We start from the raw sequence: 16,721 nt of genomic DNA on the forward strand, positions 1-16,721 counted from the left end.
ATTCTAAAATAGAATCCTAGCGTAGTGAGGGATTCAAGTGTTAACGCCTAAGGATGGTATTCCACCTATGCAATTTCTTTGTCCAATGTGTATTGCGTCTCACATTTTGCTTAATAACAGAGTGAGACGCAATGACATTGGACCAAGAAATTGGATAGGTGGAATACCACCCTAAGGTGAAAATATTTTTGTTACCACGTGATAAATTTACATACTGCTTTTTACATCACCTATGAGGAAATTATTATGGTACAAATAAAAAATAAATAAATTTAATTAATGGTAATTAAATTAAATAATTTAACCTAAGAGTAAGAAGTATGCAAAAAGAGGGAAAAAAGTGATCCCTCCTAGTAGGGAAGAAAAGTGCTACTTTGATCCTTCCTAGTGGTGAAGAACAACAAGGTGTTCTAAAAAAAATCGGGACCACATTAAGCTCGACCACGTATTAGTCCACTCATAGAACTATCCACTATATAACATACAACTTAAATGTGGACTCGATCCTAACTTGATTTCGAGTACAAAATTTGTAGACAAGAGTCTATATTTCAACCCTTCCCATTTTATCGATATCGATAAGAAACGCAAGCGTGTAGCGTACTACACTATTTAAATTGCTTATGTTGGTACTATGGTTCTTTGACAGTTCTTTGTCGTACATTTTGGTAATGATTTGCGAAACAAACGGATTCCCTCGCTAGTATGGAAGTCCCGTCTCTTAAAACGTAGTGATTATATGCTCTTTGGTTCACGTATTTAGAAAGTGAGCATCCTAAAAAGGAACCTAGTAAGGAAGGCAAGACAGTCTTTGACCAACTTTTTGAGTTAGCATCATAGCACCTATTTAGTAAGGAAGAAAGTAAGGTGTAAAAACGTTTAGTTCAGTTATTCGATATTAGAATTTGAACTTTCATCGACGCCACTGTCACCACGGTAACGACACGATTTATTGTCACGACATAGCAAGAGATCAAAATGTAAGAGATTGTATACAGACGCTTACATTTTTTGCACCCCCGTAGTTTGCATGAAAATCAATCGAAAATCAGAGGGCCTATCGCGAACCACGTTCGACGTGTTGCCTCCATGTCACGCTTACGTACGAATTTTAAATTTACAAGTGCGACATAGAGGCAACACGTCGACCGTGATTCGCGGTAGGCCCGTGTAATAATCGGTTACGTAGAGCGTAGAGCTTTAACACAGGAACGCCGAATGCAGCGTATTGATAACCTATTTTCTAAGATCCCACCGCAAACCACTTGAACCACTTCACTCGTTCATTTCATTGGGCTATATGAAACGAAAGCACAACACAACAATCCAACATTTCAAACGGTCCGGACTTTGGTAACCCTTAACTGATTTTAAAATGCTTTTTAGTACAAATAATAATTAATTAGCAGGCAACATTTTCACGCGGTAATGTCAAAGTCGAACGCAAAATACGAAAGTTACGTCAAACAAAATCCAATGATGTGAGAACACAAGAAACAGAAGTCCATTATCATATAGAACAATGAAGTAATAGATAATTCCCTACAGAAAATTACCTACAATATGGAAAGCGTTAAGGTGGGATGTAGACTCATAAAAATATTGTAAACTGTTTATAATTACTCGCTGGTTTGTGTTGAAGAAGTTGAATGTGTATTTTATTGTTTCAGAATTTTTCAGTGTCTCTAATAAAAGGGTTTATAGATAGCCTAAGAGGGGTGACAGTCCTGTTATACCTGGATAAGGAGATCAACGAGAAGGCAATGAGTCGGTCGCCCCACAAAGATGCAGAGGGTAAACAAAAACAGAAAGCCCCTAAAGTTCAGCAGTAAGTACCTAGTCATTGTTATTTTAAAACGGGCTTTGAATTCAAACCTCTTTTATTTTGACTCCTACAATATTGAGAATAAAATCTGACCTTTAAGCACACATAGTAAATGCTAACTGTACTTAGTATGTCTTGTTAATTATCTAATACATATTATAAATGTAAAAAAATCTCAATTTATTTAATTTTAAAGAATTTTTATTAATATAGACAATTGTAACTGAAGTTACCTAGCATGCTATTTATTAATACATGATTAAAGTTATTTGTACTTATATCATTCTTCTTTATCAGAACACCTTTGACATATTTTCAGATTGTTTGCATTATCATACTCTGACTGATAATTATCTGTTATTAAGTACTTAGTCAGACAGTTGGTAAAATAGTTATGTGGTGGTTTCCTAGTAGGAGATAGCTTGGTTTTGGGCCTAAATTAGTATTTATTTTTTGTCCAACCTTAGCAGATTGTGGAAACTACCTGACTAGTCCATAGTTCAACTTAACAATTTCTTACTGATAGCCTGCATTAAGTGGTAGACTTATCAATGAAAAAAAATATTTAATCTGCATGTGTAATAAGCATACATCGGGGTTTCCGGTGCAGGAATGTTTTCGTGTATTTATAACTTTGTTTATTGTAAAATAATTACCAAGCTATGAATTAAAAATAGACAGTAAAGTCAAAGTCAATATATTCTTTACAGTACATATGGGGCTACTTTATAGCACTAGTGCGAGAAGTAGCATATTACGTTACTGTGTCGAACATTTAAAGGGCCATATGTACTGTAAAACGTTGTACGATACATGTGCGAATAGGTAATTCGCAACTAGTGTCGATTTAAAACACTCCCTTCGGTCGTGTTTTAATTTATCGCCACTCGTTTCGAATTTCCTATTTTTCGCACTTGTATCGTAATGTACTATTATTCAAATAGGCCTAGCAACAAGCACTTTTAAATCATCAAATTTTACAAATAACATCTTAATCTAAATATCAGAGCAATTTATTGATGCAGTTATTGTTGTTCTCAAAAAACATTGAAATATTATAGATATGGCAAACTTAATATTAAGAATTTCACAAAAGGATTGTCAAACACCAAAATTGTATAAAAATACTAGTCTAGAAACTTTCTAGAATAAAATTGAAATGTCAAAAAATATGGTATATATATAAATTGAATTATCAATTTCATCATTATTAACATAACAATAAATAATTTATTATTTACAGTACGCTCCAAATGCGCTTAGAAATATTGAAATAGTATTGGTTTATATTTTTACCTGTTTGTGTTTTTGGCTAGTGTAAAACGTTCTCACACCAAAAACCCTGAAGTATGGTAATAAGATAACAATTTATTGTTTACAAGATTTTATTTAACTTGTTAAGTTTATATGTAAGTGATTTTTAAATCACTTGTTGGTATCTGAATGAGCTATATATAGGAAAAACTGCTGGCAATGCAATATTATGATGTGCTAAGCTGATCTGATGATGGAGATTAGATATTCTCATAGGAATTCTGTGATGAAACAACCCAACATCATTGAGTTTAGGTTTGTTAGAATTGTCTTGATGAGAAGATAACTCTTAAAGTATAAGTACTTATAAATATTTATATATTATATATATTGTTGTCTAAGTACCCTCAACACAAGCCTTATTGAGCTTACTGTGGGACTTAGTCAATTTGTGTAATAATGTCCTATTAATATTTATATTTTAAGTACAGTCAGCATTAAAAGCTTGTGTCAAAAAAAAATGCCGAAAAAACATTCTATGATAGTTCATGAGGAAAGTAACAATAAATCATTGGATTAATAATTGGTAAACATTTTTTAGCTGGCTATCAATAATCATCGAGTGGTTTGCTAGTAGAGGTGTTACGGGGGTGAAGAAGTGTATTTCAGAACCGGATTCAGAACCAGATTCAGAACCGGATTTAGATCTTATTTATGTGAATTGGAAACAGAGGTAATCAAAAGATGTACCTACTTACCTCCTTTAAAATAATATTTAGCTCCACAGTCCACTTTCTCGCTATTAAACACATGTATATCATACATTTGCCATATATGCACATGTATGAAATACATGTCACTACTGTTGCTATGCCATTCAAATGAAATATTACAGGTACTTAGGCATCTTACACACAGTAACAACTAAACCATTTACCAAAGCAAATTTAACCATATCAGTTCTAACTCAAGGAAAGGATATAGGCAGATTTTTTAAATATATTTTAATTTTCTGTATTAGTTTCTCATTAAAATAACACTGAAAACTCCGTAACATCTCTATTATCTATGTTCAATATGGTAAAGTAGAATTTTGAATTATAGGTTCTTTTCTATGAAAAGTAACTTTATTGCATTTTCTGTCTATTTCAGGGAATCAAAAGTACTTACTAGGGTATTGCAATCATGTATATTAAACGGCTTTATATTCTTACTCAGTATATTAGTATTTGAATATGTGTTGCTACCTTCGATGAAGTACTTAGTAACGGTTGTGTTTGGTCACAATCCTGGTGTGGCGCACAATGTGTGGGGCTGGATGCAGCCATTCTTGTCCATGACTTTCCGGATGATATGGGTGCTTCCATTGTTCCTATTGAGCAAGCTGGTCAATAGCTTGTGGTTTCAGGTAACTATATCTTATGTTTCCATTTGAATATCATAAAATAAGTTCTGAAACAATCTTGTAAACTGTGATGCTCAGCACACGACTTTTGAATGATCATATAACTGTGTTCAATTTTTAATTGCTGCTGTGACAGTTAGCCCAGATGTATAATCCCAGTGGGTAAATTTTCTCATCTTAATTAGTTTAGAGTAGGCTTTAATAAACTTGGTACAGTCAGCGTCAAATACTTTGTAGCAACCAAAGTAGTCAAATAGGTGTACCGAACTATTTGGTCACTTTGACTGCTATAAAGTATTTGACGCTGACTGTACATTACTTATTTTCATGATCTGTTTTTATAGAAGATTTTATCCGCATCTATTTTATGGATCCATCCTAGTAAATGCTTTCTAGTTTTGTACAATTTTGATGGGCAATTATTAAATGAGCTCAAAGTGCAGAAGTATTGTTTAAAAAAAAATACATGTATATCTTGCTATTTCCAATGTTTATATTAAGTCTCAATCCTTAAGGTGTGTCTACGCTAGACGAACCGAGCACGAGCAGAGCCATTCTCGGGTTCGTCGTTCACGGTGTCAAGCCTGGACGTACAACGAACCTACAACGAGCACTTACCTCAATCGTAGTTTTCCACAGTGTGCTCGCGGCTTTTGGCTAACATGGACGATATCAATAATATTGCAGCAGCCGCTGCTGTTGCAGCGATTATTATAGCGGTAGTCAGTAAAAAAGGAAAAAGGCCAAGACGATGGGGATCTACAAATCTATATAAAATGAGATCCAATCAACAACACTTGCTGACTATTTTGAGAGGACAAGAAGCAACTGGCCAGTTTAAGAACTTTCTTCGAATGACATCGACGAACTTTGAGAATTTACTACGCTCAATTGGACCGCACATTGCAAAACAAAATACCAGATTTCAGGAGGCTATATCCATTCAGCAGAGGTTGGCGTTGACAATTCTTGGGATATACGAGACCATGCATCAATCTTCTTATTTTTTTTTATATCAATGGATTATTTTGATATAACTCAATTAATTGCAAGGATGCATCTTCAGTCCACGCGTCCATGATGCTCAGCTCTAGCGACCGACGTCTGTCACTAAACACGTCCAGGAGCGCACTGCGAGCGCGAAGCGAATCCCTTTTGTGTTCGTCAAAAAACCGACAACTGGCGGAACGTAGCCGAGCACGAGCGAAACGTTCGGAGGCTCGTAAGTCGGTCCACTCTAGACGAATTGTGTTCGGCTCGTGCTCCGCTCGTGCTCAGCTCGTGCTCGGCTCGCCTAGCGTGGACCCACCTTTAAATATGGTCCTGGTCAAAAGATTGGGCTATTGTAAACAGGTCCGGACACCTGCCATAACAATGCTCAAACACGTTATCGAAGCAAGCGGTGACTTGTCGCTGACTAGATGGGCCCCTGAAACTGCCGTCGTAAAGACGACCAGGAGCAACACCGGTGTGAGCGGCTCAGGGGTGTCGAGAGGTGTGCGTCGCTTTCTACCCAGTAGCTGATAACAGCCACTGTGCCAACTCGCATCTTATGCATCTTTCACTTCTACCCCCGGAGCATATAGCTCTAACGATTCCTCTCTGGACTGCCAATGGAGGCAAGCCAGAGCTGAGAGTCCTGCGGGTCCCCTTGGGGTCCACTCTGACCGAAGAAGACACGCCGGAGACGGAGACCCTGACCGACTCTCGAGAGCACAGGTCCGTGTGGTCGTTACTCCCCAACAGCTCGCCACAAGCTGATTATTATTATTTAATAAGCAGGCAGACTGATATGACCTGTATCCAGTAATCATAAAGATAGTTATCATGAACGAGTATATTATATATGCTTGTCTAATTTATTTTTAAATGGTTCACATTTTGTGCTGAAACCACGTCTTCTGGGAGTTTGTTCCAAGCCTTCACTACTCGGACTAATATGAAATGGAAGGTTTTAATACTTATATATTTTATTTTACAGGACATAGCTGACTCGGCCTACAGACACCGGCGCGGGCGGCCGCAGTTCATGTCGAGTGTCAGCAAGATCATTGCCGACTCCTTGTTCAGCATACTGGTGCAAGCTTTATTTTTAGTTCAGGTATGTTATATTACAGTACATGTGTACAAGAAATAGCTGACTCGGCCTACAGACACCGGCGCGGCGGTCGTAGTTCATGTCGAGTGTCAGCAAGATCATTGCCGACTCCTTGTTCAGCATATTGGTGCAAGCTCTATTTCTCGTTCAGGTATGTTATAGTCATGTACACTTATTGTACAGGACATAGCTGACTTGGTGTACAGACACCGACGCGGGCGGCCGCAGTTCATGTCGAGCGTCAGCAAGATCATTGCCGATTCCTTGTTCAGCATACTGGTGCAGCAAGCTCTATTTCAAGTTCAGGTATGTCATACTAGAGTACACTTGTACAAGCAGGACATAGTTGACTTGACCTACAGACACCGGCGCGGGCGGCCGCAGTTTATGTCGATCGTCAGCAAGATTATTGCTGATTCCTTGTTCAGCATAGGTATTGGACATAGCTGATATGACCTATAGATTTATCTTAGGCCCTAAACTCACTTACCATTAGGTTGGTCAGTATGAAATAAAAAATGCCTAGCGTCAGCAATATCAATTATTCTTAGCTTCCTAGTTGTAGTTTAATTTTTAATACATATAATTTACTACACTTGTCTATATCAGACCTTTTACCATGACTTGCACTGTCGCATGCAACCGCATACTTGAAATCGTGCTTGCGACAGCGCAAAGTCATGCTAGCTAGTAGCTAGGCAGAAGAGATTTAGAAGAGATTTATTGTTGGTATATCAAGCTTTTTATTCTGTCAAGTGTAATATTTTGCTGTAACAAAGACTCTTCTATTGGGTTTTTGCGGTATGGTATCAGTTATAACGAGGTAGCTGCGTAGGTCCCTACCTCACAAGATTACTCTTGTTGCTGATTCGAAAAAATTTGACATACCGACATATATTTTTATAAAGTTATTAGTTATTTGTGATCTCTTTGACAATTATTTCAGTTCTGTTTTTGTCTCTGGTTGTAATCAATCACGACTTCCTTCTCCTCAGCCTTCGTCCCTTCTGTAGATATTTCTAGTATTAATATTACTGATGATTTAGTATACAAGCATTTAAAAAACTTATGTGTTAATAAGGGTGCAGGTTTTGATAACATTCATCCATTATTAGTTTCTAAACTTTACGCTGATCTGGCGGTTCCCTTGGCTAAACTTTTCAGAAAGTCTCTCAGTGAAGGCGTTGTCCCTAGCGTCTGGAAGCAGGCTATCATTACACCGGTGCACAAAGGCGGTGATAAACATAATGTTAAGCTTTATCGACTAATTTCGTAACTTTACGTATTCGCTAAGGTTTTCGAAAAAATTGTAACGAATGAAATGACTGATGTGGTCTCTCGACACATTTCTATGCATCAACATAGTTTTTTCAAAGGTAGAAGCGTCGACACTAACCTTAGTCACCTATACCGACCATATTATCAATGCTTTGTATGCCGGTTACCAAGTGGACGCCGCGCCGTGTATACCGATTTTTCTAAATGCTTCGATAAAATACATCATTCTATTTTACTTCAGAAACTTTTCAGGATCGGTATACACGGTGACCTCTTTAGGTGGTTAAATTCTTACATTAGTAATAGAAGTCAGGCGGTTCCACTCAAGGGCTATAGGTCGAAGTTTCTACCCGTTCCCTCAGGGGTTCCCCAGGGGTCTCACCTGGGGCCTTTTCTATTTGTCTTATATGTAAATGATATTGATACTATCATACAAACATATATAAGACTATTAGGAATTATGATGATTGTGTTGCGTTACAATCCGATTTGTCACAATTTGAGGACTATTGTTAGCGAAATCACTTAATTGTAAACGTTGAGAAATGCTACACTATCACATTTTCCCGTAAACATAATCCTATAACGTTCGATTATAAATTAGCTGGTAGCAGTGTCTCACGGGTGTCGTCAATCCGAAATTTAGGGATTACTCTTGATGCTAAACTCTCCTTTGTTGAATATATAGATAATATTGTGGCGAGAGCATATAAAAAATTAGGAATGATTTTGCGTTTAAGTAAACCATTCAAAAGTACATTCACGTTAAAAGTTTTGTATTACTCTTTCGTCCGTAGTATTTTGGAGTTTGGCAGTGTTGTTTGGAGCCCACATTTTGGCATTCATAAGTCTCGACTTGAAAGGATTCAGATTTTTTTTTAAGTCCCTTGATTATAGAACCGGCCGCTATAACTGTGATTATTTTTCGTCAGCAGCTAGACCTAGTCTCCCTCCGTTGGAGAAAAGAAGAGCATATCTAGATGTTTTATTTTTATTTAAAATTATTAGAAATCACATAGATTTAAACCTTTTATTAGATAGCGTTTCCTTCCATATTTCTCGGTTCCACTCACGTTCTAAACCTACATTTTCCATTTCCGCCTGTGTCACATAGTATGCTAAAAACTCTTTCTATAGGCGCACTTGTAATTTGTATAATGAATCTCTTAACGATATAGATATTTTCGTTCATAGTTTATCCGTTTTCAAGAACAAATTTCGGCAAATTTTGTTTTCTAGAAATTGATCAATTGGTTCCAGTCATATTTTTCATAGTTTTGTATGTTTTGTTACTTTACTTGCATGTAGTACACAACTAAACCGGTAATTTATAATTGCGTAATTTACATTTCTATGTAAGTAATAGTTTTCTCAGTAACGTAGGAAGCTTTAGGACTATTTTTAGTTCATTTATTAGGGTTCCGTAGCCAAATGGCAAAAAACGGAACCCTTATAGATTCGTCATGTCCGTCTGTCTGTCCGATTATGTCACAGCCACTTTTTTCCGAAACTATAAGAGCTACACTGTTCAAACTTGGTAAGTAGATGTATTCTATGAACCGCATTAAGATGTTTACACAAAAATAGAAAAAAAACGATAAATTTTGGGGGTTCCCCATACTTAGAACTGAAACTCAAAAAATCTTTTTTCATCAAACCCATACGTGTGGGGTATCTATGGATAGGTCTTTGAAAATGATATTGAGGTTTCTAATATAATTTTTTTCTAAACTGAATAGTTTGCGCGAGAGACACTTCCAAAGTGGTAAAATGTGTGTCCCCCCCCCGTAACTTCTAAAATGACAGAATGAAAAATAAAATAAAAATATATAATATACATTGCCATACAAACTTCCACCGAAAATTGGTTTGAACGAGATCTAGTGAGTAGTTTTTTTAAAGATGTCATGAAATTTAAAAAAAAAAAAATTTTTATCAAACCCAAACGTGTGGGGTATCTATGGATAGGTCTTCAAAAATGATATTTAGGTTCCTAATATCATTTTTTTCTAAACAGAATAGTTTGCGCGAGAGACACTTCCAAAGTGAAAAAATGTGTCCCCCCCCCCCCCCCTGTAACTCTAATGAAATCTAAAAAAAATCTCTGAATGAAAAATCTAAAAAAAATATATGATATACATTACCATGCAAACTTCCACCGAAAATTGGTTTGAACGAGATCTAGTAAGTAGTTTTTTTAATACGTCATAAATGGTACGGAACCCTTCATGGGCGAGTCCGACTCGCACTTGGCCGCTTTTTTTTAGACATATTTGTGAAAGGCTGTTTGTTTTCTAAATCAAATAAAAATACTAATGCTCCTAACAAATATTGCGCACGATGATCAGTTGTGAATTTAAATATATATTTTTACAGAGTATGCTAGTCAGTATGCTACCCATCACATACATTGGGGAGCTCCTGTGCCTCGTTCACATGTGCCTGCTGTACTCGCTGTACTCGTTCGAGTACAAGTGGTTTAACATGGGCTGGGAGCTGCACAAGCGGCTCACGTTCATCGAGACCAACTGGCCATACTTCCTCGGGTTCGGGCTGCCGCTGGCCGTGCTTACGCAGATACCTCAGTCTTATATCATAAGGTGAGAAATTGCTGATTAAAAAGGACCAAGATAAAGGATGGTGGAACAAATTACATACTGCGGTACCCAATTAATCGTTGCGGTGTGTGTCAGTTTAATTTACGCTCGTTTAAAATGTCACTCAGTACGGAGTTTCCTTTTTCTAGTGTGTGTATGTACTACGTATTACCCACAAACACACGCGCATAGGTACTATAGTATTTAAGGACATGTACTTGATACCTATTTCACGTATTGTACGTCTAAACTCGAACCTAGTGGTTGCCTTTAACGCCCAACCTCACAATTTAATTGACAACTGTCGGCGGCATATTTATCGTTAATAGCTCCTTCAATTTATATACAGACAGTAAATGTTAAAATATTAATTGAATTTTAGTTTTCTATTGAGGTTGAGTGTTTTTATTTTATCGTAAAACTATCTGCACCTATTTCCAAGTACCAAACATTTTTTGTACCTCTTACTCAAGAAAAGGGCCGGATTTAGGGGAGGGCAACCCGGGCTTCCACAAAAGAGGGGCCCCCACAATAGAGAATTCGGAAAATTTACCATTTTATTTAGAAAATATGTGGGGCCAAGGGGCCTCCACTCCTTTATTGCCCGAGGCCTCCGGACCTCTAAATCCGGCATTGCTCAAGAACATGCCCTCCAAATCCTTTTTTTGTAATAATGTAGTATAGTAAGCTTAATTAGAACCTAATCAGTATTGCGCGGTTTCCGGTTATTCCAAATACGGTACAATAGTTGCGATATCCATATTAGTCTGTGTTCAATCGTCCTTGATCCTTATAGGATGCGAAGTACCTATTTACATTACCTTGTATCTACCTATTCTTACTTTATTTATTATGCTATAATTAGGTATTCCAATGTATACTTACATGTAACGATTGGGAAATCGATCATCAACGAAAAGATCGGTTCATTAACTTTAGCAAGGCACACACGTAAAATATTATCCTATTAAAATAAAAAATAAAAAACACCATTTCTAGCGCGATTAGAACTAGCGTTTTTCTGAGATAACGGCACATGCCGATCTTAGCAATTGAGATGCCGAAGTGGGTTCGAACCCAGCTAATATTTCCTTTAATAAGAAAAAATACTATATGACGGCCCTGCTAAATACAAAATTAATGAGGATTCCATTCGAATTATCTATATCAGTTATTAATTATTGAACCAAAATTTGGCTTATTTTTACCTAGAACCTTGGAAGTCGGATCAAACATTGTCTATTATATATCCGGTAAAGTATGTTTTTTGTTAATTCCCTGCAGTAGGTACCTAGCAACTCATAAAATAACGTCTAGTGACAAGCATCATACCAACATATGTCTTTCCCATCACAACAATGATGTTCCGGACATTCCGGAGGCGTGCGCGGAGGCCGCGGAGCCAAAGTCAACATGAAGAGGCCCTTTTGGCCTCTTTGGAAGAGGCCTCTGCGTACATCCCATGACACTACAGGGTGTAAGGACTATTGAGAGTTGATGGAATCTAAAATGCCTTAGGCAGACAGCGATGGGCTAAATACCTACTGGGCTGTGGGATAAGAAAACCGGACGACTACCTAATAAAACATACCAACAAGTTAACAAACAAGGTAGTGCAAGAAGTGCAACCAATCTTAATCATATTTAAGAAATGGATCCCTTATAAGAATTGCAAGTCATTAGCAATTTGAAATCTTACATACCATCTAGCGTGAACTGAAGGCCTTTTTACTGAATGCTTTAATAATAATAATAAATATTGTTCTTTTCAGTGGATGTGTGTTTTCTATTTTCTTCCCGGTGTTCATACTGAGCGGTAATGAAGCGACACCTGTTATTGGAAGGTAAGCACCAACTTTATTAATTTATTATAAATGTTTTAAAAATCGAATCACCAGAACTCTTCACGGCTTCTTAGAAGAGGTATTCCGTAAATTAAAATGGGATGAATGCAGATTATCAATCAATGGCGAAAACATTTCGCATTTAAGATTTACGGATGATCTGATAATAATCTCACCATCCAAAGACAGACTGAACGAAATGATATATGACCTAGATACAGAAAGCCAAAAAATAGGGTTGTGTATGAACAATCTGAAGACCAAAGCTATGAATACTTATATCTAGGTCACATTATATCCCCACACGACTTGACTACGAAAGAACTAAACAGACGTATTGGAAACGGGTGGAAGCAATATCGGAACCTAAAAGAAGTAAAATAAGGAAATGAGTATGACCATAAAAAGGAAATTGTTCGATCCCTGTATACTTCCTGTTCTAACTTATGGCCGCCAATCATGGGCACTAAACAAATCCCAATACAAAAAGCTAGAAATTTGTCAAAGCGCTATGGAGAGAAGTATGATGGGAAAGCGACTATCTGATAAAGTCAGAAATATAGATATAAAGAAATGTACTAAAACAAAAGATATTACCACAACAATTGACAACATTTCATTTTTTTAAACCTGAAATTTTACGTATTATTTTAGAAGTATTTCGCTTCCTGAGCACTGCAATGCAAAATTTAATATGGCTTATTACAAAAAATACAAAAGAATTTAAAAAATGTTGTGAATTTACCAATTCTACGGCACAATACGTGAAATGCCATTGCCATTCATCATGAAAAAAATTGCTGTCCTAATGGAAAAAAATAAACTATTAGCATATTCCTCGTTTCAATTAAAATGTAGAGAACCAATAAAATTATAGGGTCATAAAATTTAAATGTAGTCAATTAAGAAGTTAAAATGGATATGGGCAGGTCACACAATTAGAGGGAGAGAAAAGTGGTCTAAAACAATAATGTACTGGTTTACTGGAGACAAAAAGAGGAAGCGTGGCAGGCCAACAAGAAGATGGGATGATGAGGTTAAGAGCGCAGCAGGAGGTTGCTGGACTACAATAACAAAGGATAGGGATAAATGGAAAGAGTTAGGGGCGGCCTTTGTCTACAAAAGGCATACAGATGGAAATTAGATATATATAAATGTTAACAACAAAATGAAATGTACTTACAAAATACTTGTCTGAAATAAAGGCTATCTCAATTCCTTGTTATCCTAAAGATAGATTTTCTAGTTATATCCGATTTATTAAAAAGAGAAAATTAATATTAGGTAAACAAACACAACTACAAGACTTCAACACTTCATTTACTTTTCAAGCTGTCCGACTCTGGAACTCCTTACCCGTTGGCATTAGATGCGCTCAATCTCTTGCTGTGTTTAAAAAATCACTCAAAGAACATTATTTATCTCCCCCTTAGTGTTTATATAGTACATAGTTATTTTTACTCTGTGGTACAATAAAGAGTATTCTATCTATCTACAAGTAGTCAAAAACTAACTACCTACATCTGTTTACCTAATAATTCTCTAGTGCTTTATTTTGTGCATGGTGTGAAATAATTTATTTTATATTTTATAATACAATCAATATCGCTATTGGATTTTGTTGGAGTTTTGATTGGTATGATGTTATTTTTACAGTGAGTACCCCCTCCGTCTGTTTTCGCCTGTGGTGGCGATTTCCAACGGAATGTTCCGTTTCGTGCGGCAAGGGGCCGAGGCCGTCACCCAGCGGAGTAGGTGATCTTTAACCATTTAGGGTTAACCTTTTGACCGATGTCGTTTGTAAGCAGTGTTGAGAAAGGTAAAGCATAACAAAGATTCATTGGATGTGCAAAATCTAAGACAAATTCCTACTTCGAAGTTGACAGCTAATGTATAGCTGCACGGCTACGTAACGGGTCTCCCTTGCAATCCCTAATAACTTTTGTTCTTAAATCGCTTGCCCTAACCGTTTGTCTGAATACCCATTCAGACCTAGGTAATGGCCTAATGCTCAGTCATAACACTCATTTGCCATAATGTAATGATTGTCCTAAAGTCAATAGTCCTAAACGTTTTTGTTGTAACTATCAATAATCCAACGTTATTGAGGGTTACAGCAAAAACGTTTTATAAAAAATATATAGTATATAAAATAGACATAGACATTTCGTCCTAATGCTGTGGCTTCCACGAAAAAACTGTTGCCAGAAAAGTGGATTAGGTTAGATTAGATTACGACTACCACAAAAGCACACTGTTGTCAGAAAAGTGGGTTAGTTTAGAACTGCGACCTTCGCAAAAAATGAACTGGTGCCAGAAAAGTGGGTTAGGTTAGGTTAGAGCTGCGACCTTCATGATACCCAACTGTTGTTAGAAAATTAAATAACTATGGGCCAGGGTAACACTTATTACAAATGATATTTATGACAAATTGCTGTTAGAGAATAATATATTAGAACATGAAGTAATTATACCAAATAATATTGCGGATTGCAAAAAAAAAAAAAAAAACTTTCGGAATTCCGATATTTTTTGTTATTATATATTAGTATATTAGTTGACGTTTTATAGTTATATTACAAAAAAACATATGGCGTTGTAAGGTCCCATCTTTAGCTGTCAAACTCGGGGGCGTTATTTTTTCTTACGCTATTTTTCTTTTCCTAAATTACAATCAATGAATCTTTGACTATAATTAGCAACAGAAGTGAGTGATTAAAAAAGGCAATTGATAGACAGATTGCCGAGGTATCTCTACAGTGTCTGACGTTGCCAGTAAAGTTTTCAGTTTTTACCAATTTTGGTACGTAACAGTTTGAACTACTTTTGAGCGGTGCCCGACGGGCAGCGATCAGCGAGAAGCGATATTTGCTAGTTTTTTGTGTGCTGGTTAATTTATCTTTGAAAAAGTATTCACTAGCAGTGAGACTCGCGATCGACGATTAATATGTGTATATTTTTTATTCACATGACCTCTACATTTTGTCGTACTTTTTATGCGATAAAATAGTCGATTGCTACTCGCCTTTTCTGCCAATCTACCTTACTATGCCGTTATTGTATTAAAAAAGGCTTGCCTGGATTTGCACTGGTTATGAGCGGCAGCTTGTAGTATAAACGCAGGTTATGAAGTTTACATAAGGCTCAAATTTGCTTTTTCTATTTTGCTTGGCGGTCGAAAGGTTAATGCTAATAAACTAAGGCTAATGGCAACTTTTGTGTAACTTTTTAACACTAGCACGTAGTGTTGACAACTATCATAATTCATGAGATAATAGATTGGTGCTAGATAATTAACTTTACAGTACTTATGGGGCTACTTTATAGCACTAGTGCGAGAAGTAGCATATTATGTTACTGTGTCGAACATTTAAAGGGCCATATGTACTGTAAAACGTTGTACGATACATGTGCGAATAGGTAATTCGCAACTCGTGTCGATTTAAAACACTCCCTTCGGTCGTGTTTTAATTTATCGCCACTCGTTTCGAATTTCCTATTTTTCGCACTTGTATCGTAATGTACTATTGTAGTTTTGGTTTATCGTCAACGTAAGTAATTCGGTGAATCATTAAGAGGGGGCGCCAGCGAGCCAGGAAATTAGTAAGGGCAAAAGATTAGGTGCACCGCACGAAACTTGCGACGGAAATTTTTTCGATCGCGCGTGTTTTAAAGTTTTTACTCAATATCTCTGAAAGTATACTTCTGTTTAAAATTTTACTGGTCAAATCCCTCGGCTTTATCATTACACATTTTATGATATAATTATACTGCTATCTTATGCAGGGTAAAGCTATACAATACGCTATAAAACTGAAAATAAATGAAAATGAGACATGTTTTAATGATATTTTTCATTGCATTTGTCCTCCATATTTGCGAGAGCCCTATGCGACTGGCTATGACTATTTTCTCCCGCAATAAACTTACCTACTTGCAAAAGTATGTGATATAATAATAATTAGATACATATATATATTTCATTAATTTCAGTGATTGTACACTTTTGTTTGTGTTTGTCATTCATTCACCGTTACTTCTGTTTTACTCATTTCCTCAAAGGTTAACTGGAAGAGATCCCATACAGGGATAAGTTCGCCTTTGTTGTATTTAATTTACTCTGTAACTGTGTTTTTCGTGTTTTTATTTCTATGTACAATAAAGTATATACATACATACATACATACATACATATATCACACTCTGATCGTTTACTGTTCACTACCAGCGAGTACTTTTTCTAAATCATACGTTTGCGAAAAAGAAACTTACTCTAATTATCCGCGGTGGCTGTCGGGTAATAAGTAAATTGATATAAATACATTAATTTTTTTTTCTGTTAATATTCCGTTGAATATAACGTGGGTATTTCCTATTTAATAAAATAGAATAGCTCGTGGTCAAAAGGTTAAACAAAACG

The 16,721-nt window shown here is 36.3% G+C and overlaps 1 protein-coding gene across 2 annotated transcripts; it reads left to right on the forward strand.

The window, feature by feature from the left end:
* The first annotated feature begins 1,142 nt into the window (after positions 1 to 1,142).
* On the forward strand, positions 1,143 to 16,146 carry LOC133534770 (etoposide-induced protein 2.4 homolog). Of its 2 annotated transcripts, XM_061874034.1 has the most exons (8): positions 1,143 to 1,578; positions 1,671 to 1,828; positions 3,681 to 3,812; positions 4,232 to 4,487; positions 6,466 to 6,585; positions 10,237 to 10,460; positions 12,230 to 12,301; positions 13,958 to 16,146. In XM_061874034.1, the coding sequence occupies exons 1-8, from the start codon at positions 1,564 to 1,566 to the stop codon at positions 14,058 to 14,060; spliced, it is 1,080 nt and encodes a 359-aa protein (XP_061730018.1). In that variant the 5' UTR covers positions 1,143 to 1,563; the 3' UTR covers positions 14,061 to 16,146. The 2 variants fall into 2 exon arrangements, with proteins under 2 accessions (XP_061730018.1, XP_061730019.1); XM_061874035.1 differs by lacking the exon at positions 3,681 to 3,812 and having other exon boundaries at positions 1,399 to 1,578.
* Positions 16,147 to 16,721: the final 575 nt, after the last annotated feature.

The sequence above is a fragment of the Cydia pomonella genome, chromosome 2, assembly GCF_033807575.1.
Source record: "Cydia pomonella isolate Wapato2018A chromosome 2, ilCydPomo1, whole genome shotgun sequence".
Taxonomy (NCBI): Eukaryota; Metazoa; Arthropoda; class Insecta; order Lepidoptera; family Tortricidae; genus Cydia; species Cydia pomonella.

Coding starts and splice junctions, on each gene's coding strand:
- LOC133534770 (XM_061874034.1), top strand. Junction 4,488..6,465: donor TCAATAGCTTGTGGTTTCAG/GTAACTATATCT, acceptor TTTATTTTACAG/GACATAGCTGACTCGGCCTA. Junction 6,586..10,236: donor AAGCTTTATTTTTAGTTCAG/GTATGTTATATT, acceptor ATATTTTTACAG/AGTATGCTAGTCAGTATGCT.